The sequence below is a fragment of the Phragmites australis genome, chromosome 16 (assembly GCF_958298935.1).
Source record: "Phragmites australis chromosome 16, lpPhrAust1.1, whole genome shotgun sequence".
NCBI lineage: Eukaryota > Viridiplantae > Streptophyta > Magnoliopsida > Poales > Poaceae > Phragmites > Phragmites australis.
This window is the reverse complement of record NC_084936.1, coordinates 28372343-28384792: the sequence shown is the minus strand read 5'-3', so window position 1 is coordinate 28384792 and position 12450 is coordinate 28372343. Positions and strand designations below refer to the sequence as shown.

At 46.8% G+C, this 12450-nt stretch overlaps 2 protein-coding genes across 2 annotated transcripts; one reads left to right on the top strand and one right to left on the bottom strand.

The window, feature by feature from the left end:
• Positions 1–109: 109 nt before the first annotated feature.
• Positions 110–2433, bottom strand: LOC133895694 (calcium-dependent protein kinase 21-like). Its single transcript, XM_062336173.1, is given in 9 exon segments — positions 110–241; positions 304–522; positions 622–789; positions 881–996; positions 1080–1376; positions 1475–1598; positions 1730–1969; positions 1971–1984; positions 2047–2433. Coding segments are annotated over 9 exon segments (1599 nt in total). The 5' UTR covers positions 2336–2433.
• Positions 2434–8947: 6514 nt separating this feature from the next.
• Positions 8948–12434, top strand: LOC133894733 (probable RNA methyltransferase At5g51130). The gene is made up of 8 exons (XM_062334895.1): positions 8948–9386; positions 10254–10368; positions 10700–10747; positions 10855–11107; positions 11212–11299; positions 11398–11463; positions 11820–11888; positions 11974–12434. Exons 1-8 carry the CDS (start codon positions 9201–9203, stop codon positions 12061–12063), a joined length of 915 nt encoding a protein of 304 aa, XP_062190879.1. The 5' UTR covers positions 8948–9200; the 3' UTR covers positions 12064–12434.
• The last annotated feature ends 16 nt before the right edge of the window (positions 12435–12450 follow it).

Sequence of the window (12450 nt, the reverse complement as noted above, 5' to 3'; positions counted from 1 at the left end):
CTGACGAACGTCGACCGTACATGCATGCATGCATTCCGAGTTTCACGCAGCCAAGTGGTGAAGATCTCTCGGCAAGCACCGACGCACACCCGTTCTCGTCTGCTGCTCTTCACGACGTCTCCTTGCAGAGCTTCCGGCTGAGGCTGCTGAAGTTGGCTCTCGAGTACTGCCGCGACCCGTTCCTCCAGTCCGTCCCGGACTTCATCATCAGCTCGAACTCCTGGTAGCTGATCCGGCCATCCTGCATCCCGGACACGTCAGTCCTCAAGCTGTCGAAAGTTTTATTGGTCGTGTGTGATCAACCTGATCGGTGTCGACGTCGCGGATGATGTCGAGGATGACCTGCTGGTCGTTGGGCCCGAGCTCCTCCCTGAGCTCCTCCAGCTCGATGAAGCCGCTGCCGTCCTTGTCGAAGTACTTGAACGCCGACGCCAGGTACTCGTCGTTGGTCATCTTCTTCAGGTGCAGCGACACCGTCACGAACTCATCGCAGTCCAGCGTCCCGTTCCCGTCCGTGTCCGCCTGCCAAAACCGACGGCAATCGCTTGCTTGACCCTTGTCGAGAACACAGGATCGCCAACACTAGACTCCAGTAACTGGTGAGCAGATTAAGAAACTCACGGCCTCGAGGAGCATCCTGATCTCGGACTCCGGCACGGGCTGGCCGTTGATGTGCAGGCCCTCCACGAGCTCCTCCAGCGACAGGTTGCCGTTGTGGTCCTTGTCCATCAGGTGGAACATCTGCACGTACTTGTCCAGCTCCTCCACCGGCAAATTCCGAGCCACCACCTGCGCCCATACATGAATCGCGTCAGCTCCACCATTTTCTCACCACACGCAAACAAGTAATCAATCGATCCATGGACAGACTCCGACTTACCCCGAGGGCCTTCTTCTTGAACTTGTTCATGGCGGAGAACTGCTGCAGCCTGGCCCGGACGGCGTCTCCCAGCGACACGTTCGGCGCCATGTCCGCGTTCTTCAGCCACGGGTGCTCTGCTCGCATTTGGACTTGTCACTTCCATCACACAAACATTGTGGCAATGCCATTCGTGTCTCTTGAAGAAGAAGAAACCTACCAAGAACCTGCCTCGCCGTGAGCCGGGTGGATGGGTCCGGGTCGAGCATCCTCCTGACGAGGTCCTTGGCGTTGCCGGACACCCTCGGCCACGGCTCCCTGCTGAAGTCGAGGCCGCCGCGGAGTATCGCCTGCGCGATCTTCTCGTCGTTGTCTCCCCAGAAGGGCGGGACGCCGCAGAGGAGGATGTAGAGGATGACGCCGGCGCTCCAGACGTCCACCTCCGGCCCGTAGTTCCGCTTCAGCACCTCGGGGGCCATGTAGTACGCGCTCCCCACCACCTCCGTGAAACGATCGCCTGAAGATCAGATTGATTGCAACGATGATAACTGATTGGGCACGATGAACGAAGCAAGACGCAATGTTGCTGCTGCTGCTGCTGTCGTGCGTACGTACCAGGGTTGAAGAACACGGAGAGGCCGAAGTCGATGACCTTGAGCGGGGAGTCCTCTGATTTGTTGGCGAACAAAAAGTTCTCCGGCTTCAGGTCCCTGTGGATCACCCCGTTCGAATGGCACAGCTGCATCAGATCAAGAAAATTTGTTTAGCAATTGGCGGTAAGGTAAAAATGTGTTCTTGGTTTTGGTTGTCATCTGCGTGCATTGTCCTAATTGATGTGTATGCAAGGTCCAAGGAGATGATGATGGTTACCTGGACAACGTCGACGATGGTGCGGAAGATGTTGGCTGCGGCGCGCTCCGAGTAGTGGCCGCGCGCGATGATGCGGTCGAAGAGCTCGCCGCCCTCGCAGAGCTCCATGACGAGGTGCACGGCGCCGTCCGCGTCCTCGCATGCCTCGCGGAGCCGCACCACCGCCGCGCCGCCGCGGGACGACATGCGCCGCATGATGGCCACCTCCCTCCGCACATCCGCCGCGTGCGCCGCCGCAGCCGCCTCGGCAGCGGCCTCCTTGTGCGCCGCGGCGTCCCCGGCTCCCGCGCCCAGCCGCCGCGCGGCCGTGCTGCCACGGCGCCGGTGCCTCCGTATCGTCTTGCACGCGAGCGCCTCCCCCGTGGCCACGTCCCGGCACCGCCGCGTCACCCCGAACTCCCCACGCCCCAGCTCCCGGCCCAGCGCGTACCGCCGCGCGAACTCCGCCGCGGTCGTCTTGGCCACGTCGTCGTCGTTCTTTCGCGGGGCCGGGGAGGAGTCGGAGCCGGAGCCGTCGTGCTCGGAGACGGGGAGGACGAGGGAGAGGCCGCTGAGGCGGCCGCGCAGCTTCCTCGAGCAGGCATACGCGGAGTAGCAGCCCCCCATTGGTTTGGGCCACCGGACGTCGCCGCAGCGGCCGCCGCGGGACGCACGCACGCGCCCTCGGCAGCTGCGACGAGATGCCCTGCCGGCCGCTCCTCCTGGTCCCCTCCTTCCTCGCGCTCGGCGCGTGCGCTGGCTCGATTGTGTGCTCGTCTGCGCGCGCGCTGGAACGGACCAGACACCGCGCCTCTCGTGGGGCTCGCCGCGAGCCTCGCGGGTTGCGTGCATGGGCCGTGTCGCTATCGGCTGCTGCTGCTATTGGTGGGCGAGACGGCCGCGCGCGCGTACGAGGAGGAGACGACTGGATCGGAAGGTTCCAGTGCGCGGATGCGTTTGGATCGACGGTGTGGATGCGTTTGGATACTGGAACAGGATTGCATTGCGTGCCGCTACGTTCGCTGAGGAGGTGATTGCTTATCCATACGAATTGATACTGACTTAGCGGATACATATAATTTTATAGAAAAATATATTTTGTTATCAATATACATGTCCACAGTCTAGCTCGAGCTTCCTTCTTCTCAGAACTATTGTATCTTCTCATACAGACAAGCACATTTATCAGTATCACGAAATCACATTTATATGAGCAACCAATCAAAATCTCAGCTCCTGCATTCGCTAATACGATCTCGGATTCAATCAACCGAATATAAACTCAGCTCAGCCTATTCAGACAAATACAATGAATAAACACTCTTATTTTCAATAAACATGACTTCACTCATCATATTTTCTCTTAGCCTACTTATGCGGTCCATACAGTCAACTAATCACACCCTAAAGGTTTGCACGCGTACGTGCTTCACTGCCAAGGAAACCAACTGCTGTAAAAACGTTAAGGCCACTCACAATGTTTTGTTTCTTAGATGATGTCTAACAGGAGAGAGAGTAAAAAATTAATGTTAAGAAACAAACTTTCAATACTTATATATGTATTATTTGTTTCTTGAGGTATCTCTGTTAGTGCACGATTTTACCTCAACTGTCATGACCGGTTCTCTAGCGTTCTCTCCCTGTAATCAGCTAAACTATCGCTGTTAGTTAGTTGGTTAGCCTTGGCTCAACGCCTCACATGCTTGTATAAATATTTACTCATCAGATGAATACAATATACGTCGCATCTCTTCTTCTTCTCTCAAATACACTCTCAAATTTAACGCGTGACAATTCTGTTTCAGTGGAATTTGATCCCTCTGGCTTTTCTGTCAAGGACCTGCTCACCAAGATGGAGGTTCTCCGATGTGATAGCAAGGGCAATCTCTACCCTTTCTCTGCTCCGGCTGCCACTGCCCTCGTCAACATCTCCGCTGAAATTTGGCACCGAAGGCTGGGACATGCAGGACAGTCTTCCTTTTCCCACATTTTACAATCATTTGATTTCCAATGTAATAAACAAGCTCCGAGTACTTGTCATGCTTGCCGTTTAGGCAAACACACTCGACTGCCCTTCCCCAATTCCACATCAAATGCTCAATTTCCATTTCAATTATTGCATTGCGACGTTTGCACATCGTCTGTCATGAGCATATCCGGTTTTCAGTATTATTTAGCTCTTCTTGATGATTATACACATTTCGTCTGGATATTTCCATTACAGCGCAAATCAGAAGTAGCTAACACTATCATTTCATTTTGCGCTTTTGTCAATACACAATTCTCTCGCAAGGGGCTTTGTTTTCAGTCCGACAATGGGAGAGAATTTGACAACAGTACGCTTCGCTCCTTTTTCGCTGCTCACGGCATTCTCTTACGGCTATCCTACCCGTATACTTCCCAGCAAAACGGGAAAGCCGAGAGAATTCTCTGAACCCTCAACGATTCCATGCGCACCCTTCTTCTCCAAGCCTCCATGCCCTATCACTTTTCGGCTGAAGCCCTGTCCACCGCCGCCTACCTTCTAAACAGACGACCCTGCACACCAAAAGCTCGCACTACCCCGTTCGAGCTACTCCACAGCCGTTCACCTGTCTACGCTCACCTCCGCCATGTTTGGCTGCCTCTGCTATCCCCAGAACACAAGGGATAAAAGTGTATGACCTGGCTACGAGGCTTGTCATCATTTCACGACATTTTTACTTTGACAAAACATGTTTTCCATTTTCGTAGGCAACAACTCCTCGATCCCAATCTTCGTTGTTCCCTGTGGATCCATCCAACGACGACACTGCTTCCCTGCCGCCGCGCGTGGTCACCTCCTCTCCAGCACCTGCGCCACGCGTGGTCACCTCCTCTCCAGCACCCGCGCGGCCCACGGACACCACCTCGCCAGCACCTGCGCAGCGCTCCATCACCACATCCCCACCTGCTGCCACGCCGCGTGCGATCACCACCTCCCCTCCTTTCACGCTACTACCTGATCGCCAGACCACCAGAAGCTCAACCGTCTCTCCGATCTCCCCTCACGATTCACAACAACCTCAACCATCACACCCCATGTTTCGCCAATCTTGCCACAGACTCCGCCATCTAACCACTACCCTCCTTCGTTCGCGCCGCTCTCCATGATCCAAATTGGAAAGTCGCTATGCAGGAAGAGTACGGCGCTCTAATGGTGAACCAAACATGGGAGCTTGTACCATGACTGCGTAACAAAAATTTTGTCATCGGAAAGTGGGTATTCCAGCATAAATTGCACGCTGATGGTTCCCTGGAGCGATATAAAGCGCATAGGGTAGTTTGCGGTTTTACCCAACGCCCCGGTCTCGACTACGATGAGACTTTTAGTCCTGTTGTTAAGCCCACGGCCATTCGCTCCATCCTAGCCTTGGGTGCGTCGCGTGATTGGCCCGTCCATCAACTGGATGTGAAAAACGCATTCTTGCACGGGCGTCTCGATGAACAGATCTTCTGCGCCCAACCCGCCAGCTTCATCGACAACATGCGACCGGACCATGTATGCCGCCTCTCAAAGTCCTTGTATGGACTGACGGCGTCGTCAACCTCGCTCCTCAGCGAAATCGTGTGGCGCCTACGCACCGACCTCGCCATCAAGGACCTCAGCGCATTGCACTATTTCCTCGGCAATCCAAGTCCCTCGATCACGTTCGACTTCTTCTTGTCACAGGAAAAGTATGCCGTAGAAATTCTCGCATGCACGGACATGTCTCAATGCAAACCGACGGCTACTCCCGTGGACACCAAGCCGAAACTCGCTGCAAACGCCGGAAAACCACTGCACAATCCTGCTGCATATCGAAGTCTTGCTGGCACCCTCATGTACTTCACAATGACTCGGCCTGATCTTGCGTATGCAGTGCAACAAGCATGATCCAAAGGATTGTCACTTGTCGATGGTCAAGAGGGTCCTCCGCTATGTTCATGGCACTATCTCCTTCGGGCTCAACATTGCTGCGTCGCCCTCCGTCGACATTTGCGCCTACTCCGACGTGGATTAGGCAAGCTGCCCAGATACAAGACGATCAACTCCTGGATTTTGTGTCTACCTTGGCGACACTCTTGTATCATGGTCATCGAAGCTTCAACCAATTGTCTCACGATCGAGCGCAGAAGCGGAGTACAAAGACAAGGCAAACACCGTTGCTGAATGTTGTTGACTCAGACAACTACTCTCCGAACTTGGCTGTGGCATCACCAAGGCAACTATCATCTACTGTGATAATGTCTCATCAGTCATCAGTTTACATGGCCTCCAATCCTGTCCATCACAAGCACACAAAGCATATCGAATTAGACATCCACTTTGTCAGAGAAAAGGTGGCTCTTGGTCAATTTCGTGTGCTCCATGTGCCAACAGATCAGCACGAATGTCATGACCAAGGGATTGCCCACAAAAACGTTTCAAGATTTCAGGTACAATCTGTGCATCACAACACGGAATGAAGCACAGACTGCGGGGGCGTGTTAGTGCACGTTTCTACCTCAACTGTCATGACCGGTTCTCTAGCGTTCTCTCCCTGTAATCAGCTAAACTATCGTTGTTAGTTAGTTGGTTAGTCTCAACGCCTCACATGCTTGTATAAATATGTACTCATCAGATGAATACAATATATGTTGCATCTCTTCTTCTTCTCTCTTTCTACACTCTCAAAGCAATTTATGATCTCACAATCATCTAGGATTACTCAAAGAATTAGTTTCTTCCATAAAAAATAAAATTATTCTCTATCCTCTTTAAATTGCCTATCACATTAGATGGACACCTAATTAATATGTAAGAAATTAGCGTTAATACTCCCTCCAATTTGAAATAAGTGTCGTTTTGAATATCGACAGTCTCTAAAATACAACTTTAACTACTATTTTTTTAATATATTAATAAATATAGCAAAAATATATTATTATGAAAGTACTTTTCAAGATAAATCTATCCATGTCATTTTCAAGTATCCAAACTCAATACATAAAAAATAATTTGTACTCAAAGTTTAAAACAGTTGACTGAACATAATCCAAAACGATACTTATTTTGAACTGGAAGGAGTAAGCAATTTCCAAGAGTCGTTATTAAGAAAGCGTGTCGAATAATTTTCCAAATGTTTTCCCGTGATTTCCTTTCTTTCAAATAGAAACCATACTACCAATTCACAATGTCAATGATACCCTTTTAGAGGTAACGATATCTAATAAAAACACCACACAACTATCATATACACAAATCAAACTTTGTTAACATTGGGCCCTAGCCTCATGCCCATTAACGACGAGCTCAGCTACTTGGCTATCTTGTTCTCGGGCAATGCCTCAGCTTTGAGGCTTTTGACATCTACTTAGTACGTTGCAACGGTATTTATATTTTGAATGGCTGGCCTGCTATTACAATAATATGAAACAAGAAAAAAAATATTATATGTAAATAATACCTTAGTCAAATATAACATACAGCATAATAATATTATCTATTGTTTCATCATAAACATGATTACGAACAAAATATTAGATTGTTTTTAATTAAATATAACATGAATAAAAACAACAAAGTGTCGTAGCATATTTCCAGAACACATCTATGAGGTGAGGACTTCTTTAGACTATATTTTTGGTTAATGTGCAGGAAGAATTAAAGCTCACATCATTTCCCGACGCAACAAATATTTTAAAATTGCTCATAGCAGTTGCTCGTGGTAGAGCGACGTAGAGTTGACCATAGGAGAAAATCGGATTAGGGAGGTAGACCCCGACACCCTGACTTTTTAGGGCCCTATGCGGCCGCTCAGCTCGCACTTTCCTAGGGACGGGCCTGCGGTAGTTCTATATCATCATCATCATCATCATCATCAAGCGTGTATCTTGGTTGAGAGCTTGACGCATTTCTATCAATCCTGTGGACCAAAAGATGAGAAATCACAGATTATTAAAAGCTAGAAGCATATGTGACAGTATCAACTATCGACAGAGGAAAATTGTTGAGCCAAACTTTTGTCAGTTCTCGTCTTTGCATACATGATATTCAATGCTTAAAAATCAACATAAATTATATTAACCATTTATGACAGACATACCCTCAGAGTTAGATGAGTCCAGCAGATATGAGAGTTCCACGAGCTGGAGAAAAGACTTAGTTTGTGGATTCCTGCAGGGAATTGTGTATAACACAGGAGAAATACTTTAAGCACAATTCAGAACTTTGATAAGAAAGGAGATAAATTCAAACTTGATGTCAAGCATGGTCTTTATAAAAATATTTTCATATGGAATTAGCGAATGCTTAGAATCACATGACTTGACACATAGTTAAGATGTGAATATTCAAACATACCTGTTATCAAGGGTTTAGACACTGGATTGGAAAGATTGAAAGATGGCAGAGTCTGGACAAAATCAAAAGGCTTAGCCCCTCTAATACTCAACTTGCTCCTAACCCATTGTCGGTCACCTTGAGTTATATATAGGGGAAATAATGATGCAATGGGCATGCAACTTTAACAGAAGGCAATCTCTTAAGCGAGTTAATATTACCTCTTTTTCAAAGAACTCTTTCTCTAAAATGAGCTTCTGCCAGTCTCCATACTCAGTAATGCCCAGAGGCCAATCATGGGACAAGAATATATCTAGAGGCTCCTTCACATGCATGAGCTTGAGAACATCATAATGCCTTACATGGTAAACATACTGTTTAGTATCTTCAGTGTATGGAGGCCTCTCGTGTCCTGCACATGTAGAAATAAGTTACTCAACATGTAAAGAGAGTTACTGTTGGGCCTTTTTTTTTATAGGCTCCTGTCCTTTCATGATAGCTTCCAGATGCAAAGGTTAAGAATAACAAATCTCCAAAGTATCCCATGTAAATAACAAATTTGCCTAAGTGATAATCCCGTTGCTTATGTATTTTTGATAGTCCAGCAATTCAAATGTTTCCAAACTTAACAACACCAGCAAACCTTAAAAAGTAAATATTAGGTGCTACCCACTTTTCATAGTACCTAATAGTAATAAGACCACATTGAAATTATCAGGCATTACATTTGTCAATGAGCAAAAAAAAACATCAACAATAGACACATAATTCAACAATGGTTCTCGATCTATCCAATGATGGGAGGCTATTAATAGGCTATTAATCTCCTTGTAATTGAATTTTAAAATTCACAGTTATAAGAAGAAAAAAAACCCTAGTTTCAAGACCACTTCATTCAACACCATAATCCGTGAACCAGGTTACCAAACGTGAATCCTAACCATCCACCGCCATACTCGCCCAGAAGCCACCATTGCCATTGCCATTCCCGCGCCCTTGTTGTCATTCCCACGGCGCAACCGCCGTTCCTAAACCCGCAAGGGTTTCCACCGCTCCCTCTCGGCCTCGCCGTCGCGCCCTTCCCCTCGTTTCAATTCGAAAAATTTCCTCGCATACGGAGCGCGGCGCGGCGGCGGCGGCGGCGAAACTCATCCCATCCCTTCTCGGAGCATGGCCACCGCGACGGCGCCAGAGGACGCGGCGAAGAGGGATAAAGGAGAGTCGAATAGGAAGCGGAGCGACGAACAGGGGGGAGGGGGAGGCGGCGGCGGCGGCGGCGGAGGTAATATAGGGCAGAAGCGGAAGAAGAAGGAGGCCTTCATCTACGGCAACTACAGGAACTACTACGGCTACCGGGTGAGTACAAACCGCCTACGTTTTAGCTTTTTCTCCGAAAAATTCATGGATCATTGCTGTTTACGCGCGATCGCTAGTTGTTAGACGATATGCCTCACTGGAGGTTGCGGTTTTCGTGGGGTTTGGGTATTTGGGTGGCATAGTAAAATTCGCATGCTGAATAGAGTTATCTTGCTTAGCATGCCCCGCACCTGTTCGACGAAATGTTTCTGAGGTCTAGTAGGCTGCAGCGTTCATTTGTTATCCTGCATTTTGCTTTAGGGCGGTGTACTTTCATGGGTGGGGCTTGTGCTTCTCAAGCTGCCCAGAGGACATTGCAGATAAATGTGAAGGTGGTCTGGTGTGTTTTTTTACTGATTTGTTTTGTTGTGATTCCTAGTAGAATGTCATTGGCACTACCTGTCGCCCTGTTGGGCGCATGCAGATACTGAAGTTGGCGTTTTTCACTCTGTTATTTTATTTCATCCTAGCTAAATCAGCATTTGGGATATTGTGTTTGAATCCATGTCAGGTTCAGTAAACAAAACCATCTCTCGTTTGACCCCAAATTTGATCGAAATAGACAACTGCTAATTGATAAGCACCTTTACTTCTCATCTAGTGTGTGTCTTGGATGGGAGCACTAGCAGTGGCCAGGTGTGTTGCTGGCAAGGCTAGTGACAGGGATGGAGTAGATGAGCAGTTACATGTAGCTGCTTCCATAAGATTTGCCAATGTGTATATAATTTTTTGTTCAGGGAGGGAAGGAGAGATTTTGCTTAGTATGCTGCACATGGTAATTTACTTAGTACTATAGATTGTCAACTCGATGGTCAGATCCACCAAGCCTCATTTCAGCTGATAAATTCTATCTCATGCGTTCAACAGATTGATCGTAATGTTGGTGAAGATCCTCGCCTTGAGGTATTCAAGAAGGAGTGGTTTGAAGGCAAGGACTGTCTCGATATTGGATGCAATCAGGGTTTGGTCACGATTGGCTTAGGTAATGTTCGGTTCTAGTTTAATGCAATAAGTTAGTTTTCAACCGGTATTGTAACTGCAATTATTGTTATATCTCGGGCTGGAATTCTGATATGGATTTGGTCATATACAAGTACTAAATACCACTCAACTGTTGCTGTTGCTGTTATTCTTTATTCTTTGTATTGAATATTAGTGATGAACTCTGATGATATATCATACTTATAGGTGTTGTGTAGTCGTTCTTGTAGATAGATGTCTCAGTTGCAAGATGACTGGCATAATGTAGAATAGTTTAAAGTTCGGTTAGAGCTCATGAAAGTTTCTCACCTTTTTTTCTTACTCTTGCACAGCAATGAAATTTGAATGTCGAAGCATTCTTGGAGTTGATATTGATTCAGGTTTGAATTGTTCTTCCAATAAACTCTTGTTATGTATTGATTTCTCCCTGCGTGTTGTGTGTTGGAAGTTTAGTTGAATTAAACTGATTCTGATCTTGCCCTGTTAGGTTTGATCGAGACCGCTAAGTGGAACCTACGTAGGATATCTCGGCTGGATAAGGTGGCTACGAAAAATGTTAAAGCTCAAGAATTATCAAATTCTCCATCTCAGAGCTCTCTGGAAGAAGTGGCATCTGATATGCCAAATGGGAATAGTTATAACCACAAACACCATGGTCTTTTTAAAATTGTCTCTTTTCGGCGTGAAAATTTTGTAGAGAGTCTGCATGGATGTTCAGAACAGTATGACACCATAATCTGGTAACTTACAAATTAACAATAGAGATCTCCCAGGAATTTATGGTTTTCTTTGTACTGATCATTCTCAAAGTGCCACTAGCTTATTTTGCTTTGTTGTGATGCAGTTTGAGTGTGACAAAATGGATCCACCTGAACTGGGGTGATGATGGCCTAATTACTTTATTTGTGAAGATCTGGAGGCTTCTAAGACCGGTATCTACACCTCTCTGTTTGCTGGGCTTTTCTAAATTGCACATCAATGGTAAGAGGAAAAATACATAATATTGCCTTTTGCTTCTCTTGTTTTGCAGGGAGGGGTTTTTATCATGGAGCCTCAACCTTGGACTTCATACAAGAGAAACAGATTAGTTTCAGAGGTTGTTTTTTTTATTTAGACTGATGACCAGCTAGCCCTTCTTGACATTTTTTTAATGCATTGAATTTGTGATGCTAGTTTTCTTCTACTAGTGTTTGTGAAGTGCCGTAGCTTGTATTTGCTTTGTGTTTTTCTTTTGGCCCCCATCCTTTTGTGAAAGTTGGATGTACCTCTTTACAAAACTATGTTCTTACCCGCTGCTCTCCTGATCCTAACCACGAGTGTACATGTGGTCAAAATCCGTAGCGCTAGATAAGAGAAGCACTTGTTTCTTCCACCCTTGTTGAACTTTGAATTCCCCTGGAGCATATATAGTAAACTTGCAATTCTTACTCCCTTTTCTGCACCTGTTTTCAGGTTGCCAAAGAAAACTTCAACATTATCTGTATATATCCTGAGAAATTCCGGGAGATACTTCTAGACAAGGTATCATATATTGCCTGCCAATTCTTAAGTTCTTTTCTTGGCCCCTGCAGCAGAATTTCGCTAAACCGTTTAGTGATCCTTTCAGGTGGGATTTAGGTCAGTAGAGGTGATTATGGACAGATTGGTGGGTACCGTCACTGGTTTTGATCGTCCAATAGAAGTTTACCATAAATGATGGAACTGGATCAAGGACTGTGACATCCCTGCCCAAATGCACTTGTCCTGCTGAAATGATCGTGTGGGGCTTTGAAATACTCTCTAACTGACCAGGTGCAACTATAAAGGCTTTGCGTGGTGCTGGATTTGCAATTTCAAAAAGGACTATTTGGAAGACAAAGGATCAAGATGGAAGAGTGGTGGTATGATGATGTGTTCTCTACATGGAAGTTTTGTAAAGCGGTTTTGTTATTGTATAAGATGGATAATGGATACGCATATCCCGAAGGAAAAAAAAAAGGCTTCCATGAATTATCATATTTTGCCTGCTACGAACATTGTGTATTTTCTTGCATATCGTTTTATATGCAATTATGCATAGTCGTGCTCTATTTTAGCTTAATTT

What these genes read in the sequence shown, in the direction of transcription:
- LOC133894733 (XM_062334895.1), top strand. Translation starts at nt 9,201, where the DNA reads ATGGCCACCGCGACGGCGCCAGAGGACGCGGCGAAGAGGGATAAAGGA. An exon ending in CAGTATGACACCATAATCTG is followed by an intron (nt 11,108 to 11,211) that starts GTAACTTACAAA and finishes GTTGTGATGCAG; the next exon opens with TTTGAGTGTGACAAAATGGA. An exon ending in GAAACAGATTAGTTTCAGAG is followed by an intron (nt 11,464 to 11,819) that starts GTTGTTTTTTTT and finishes ACCTGTTTTCAG; the next exon opens with GTTGCCAAAGAAAACTTCAA.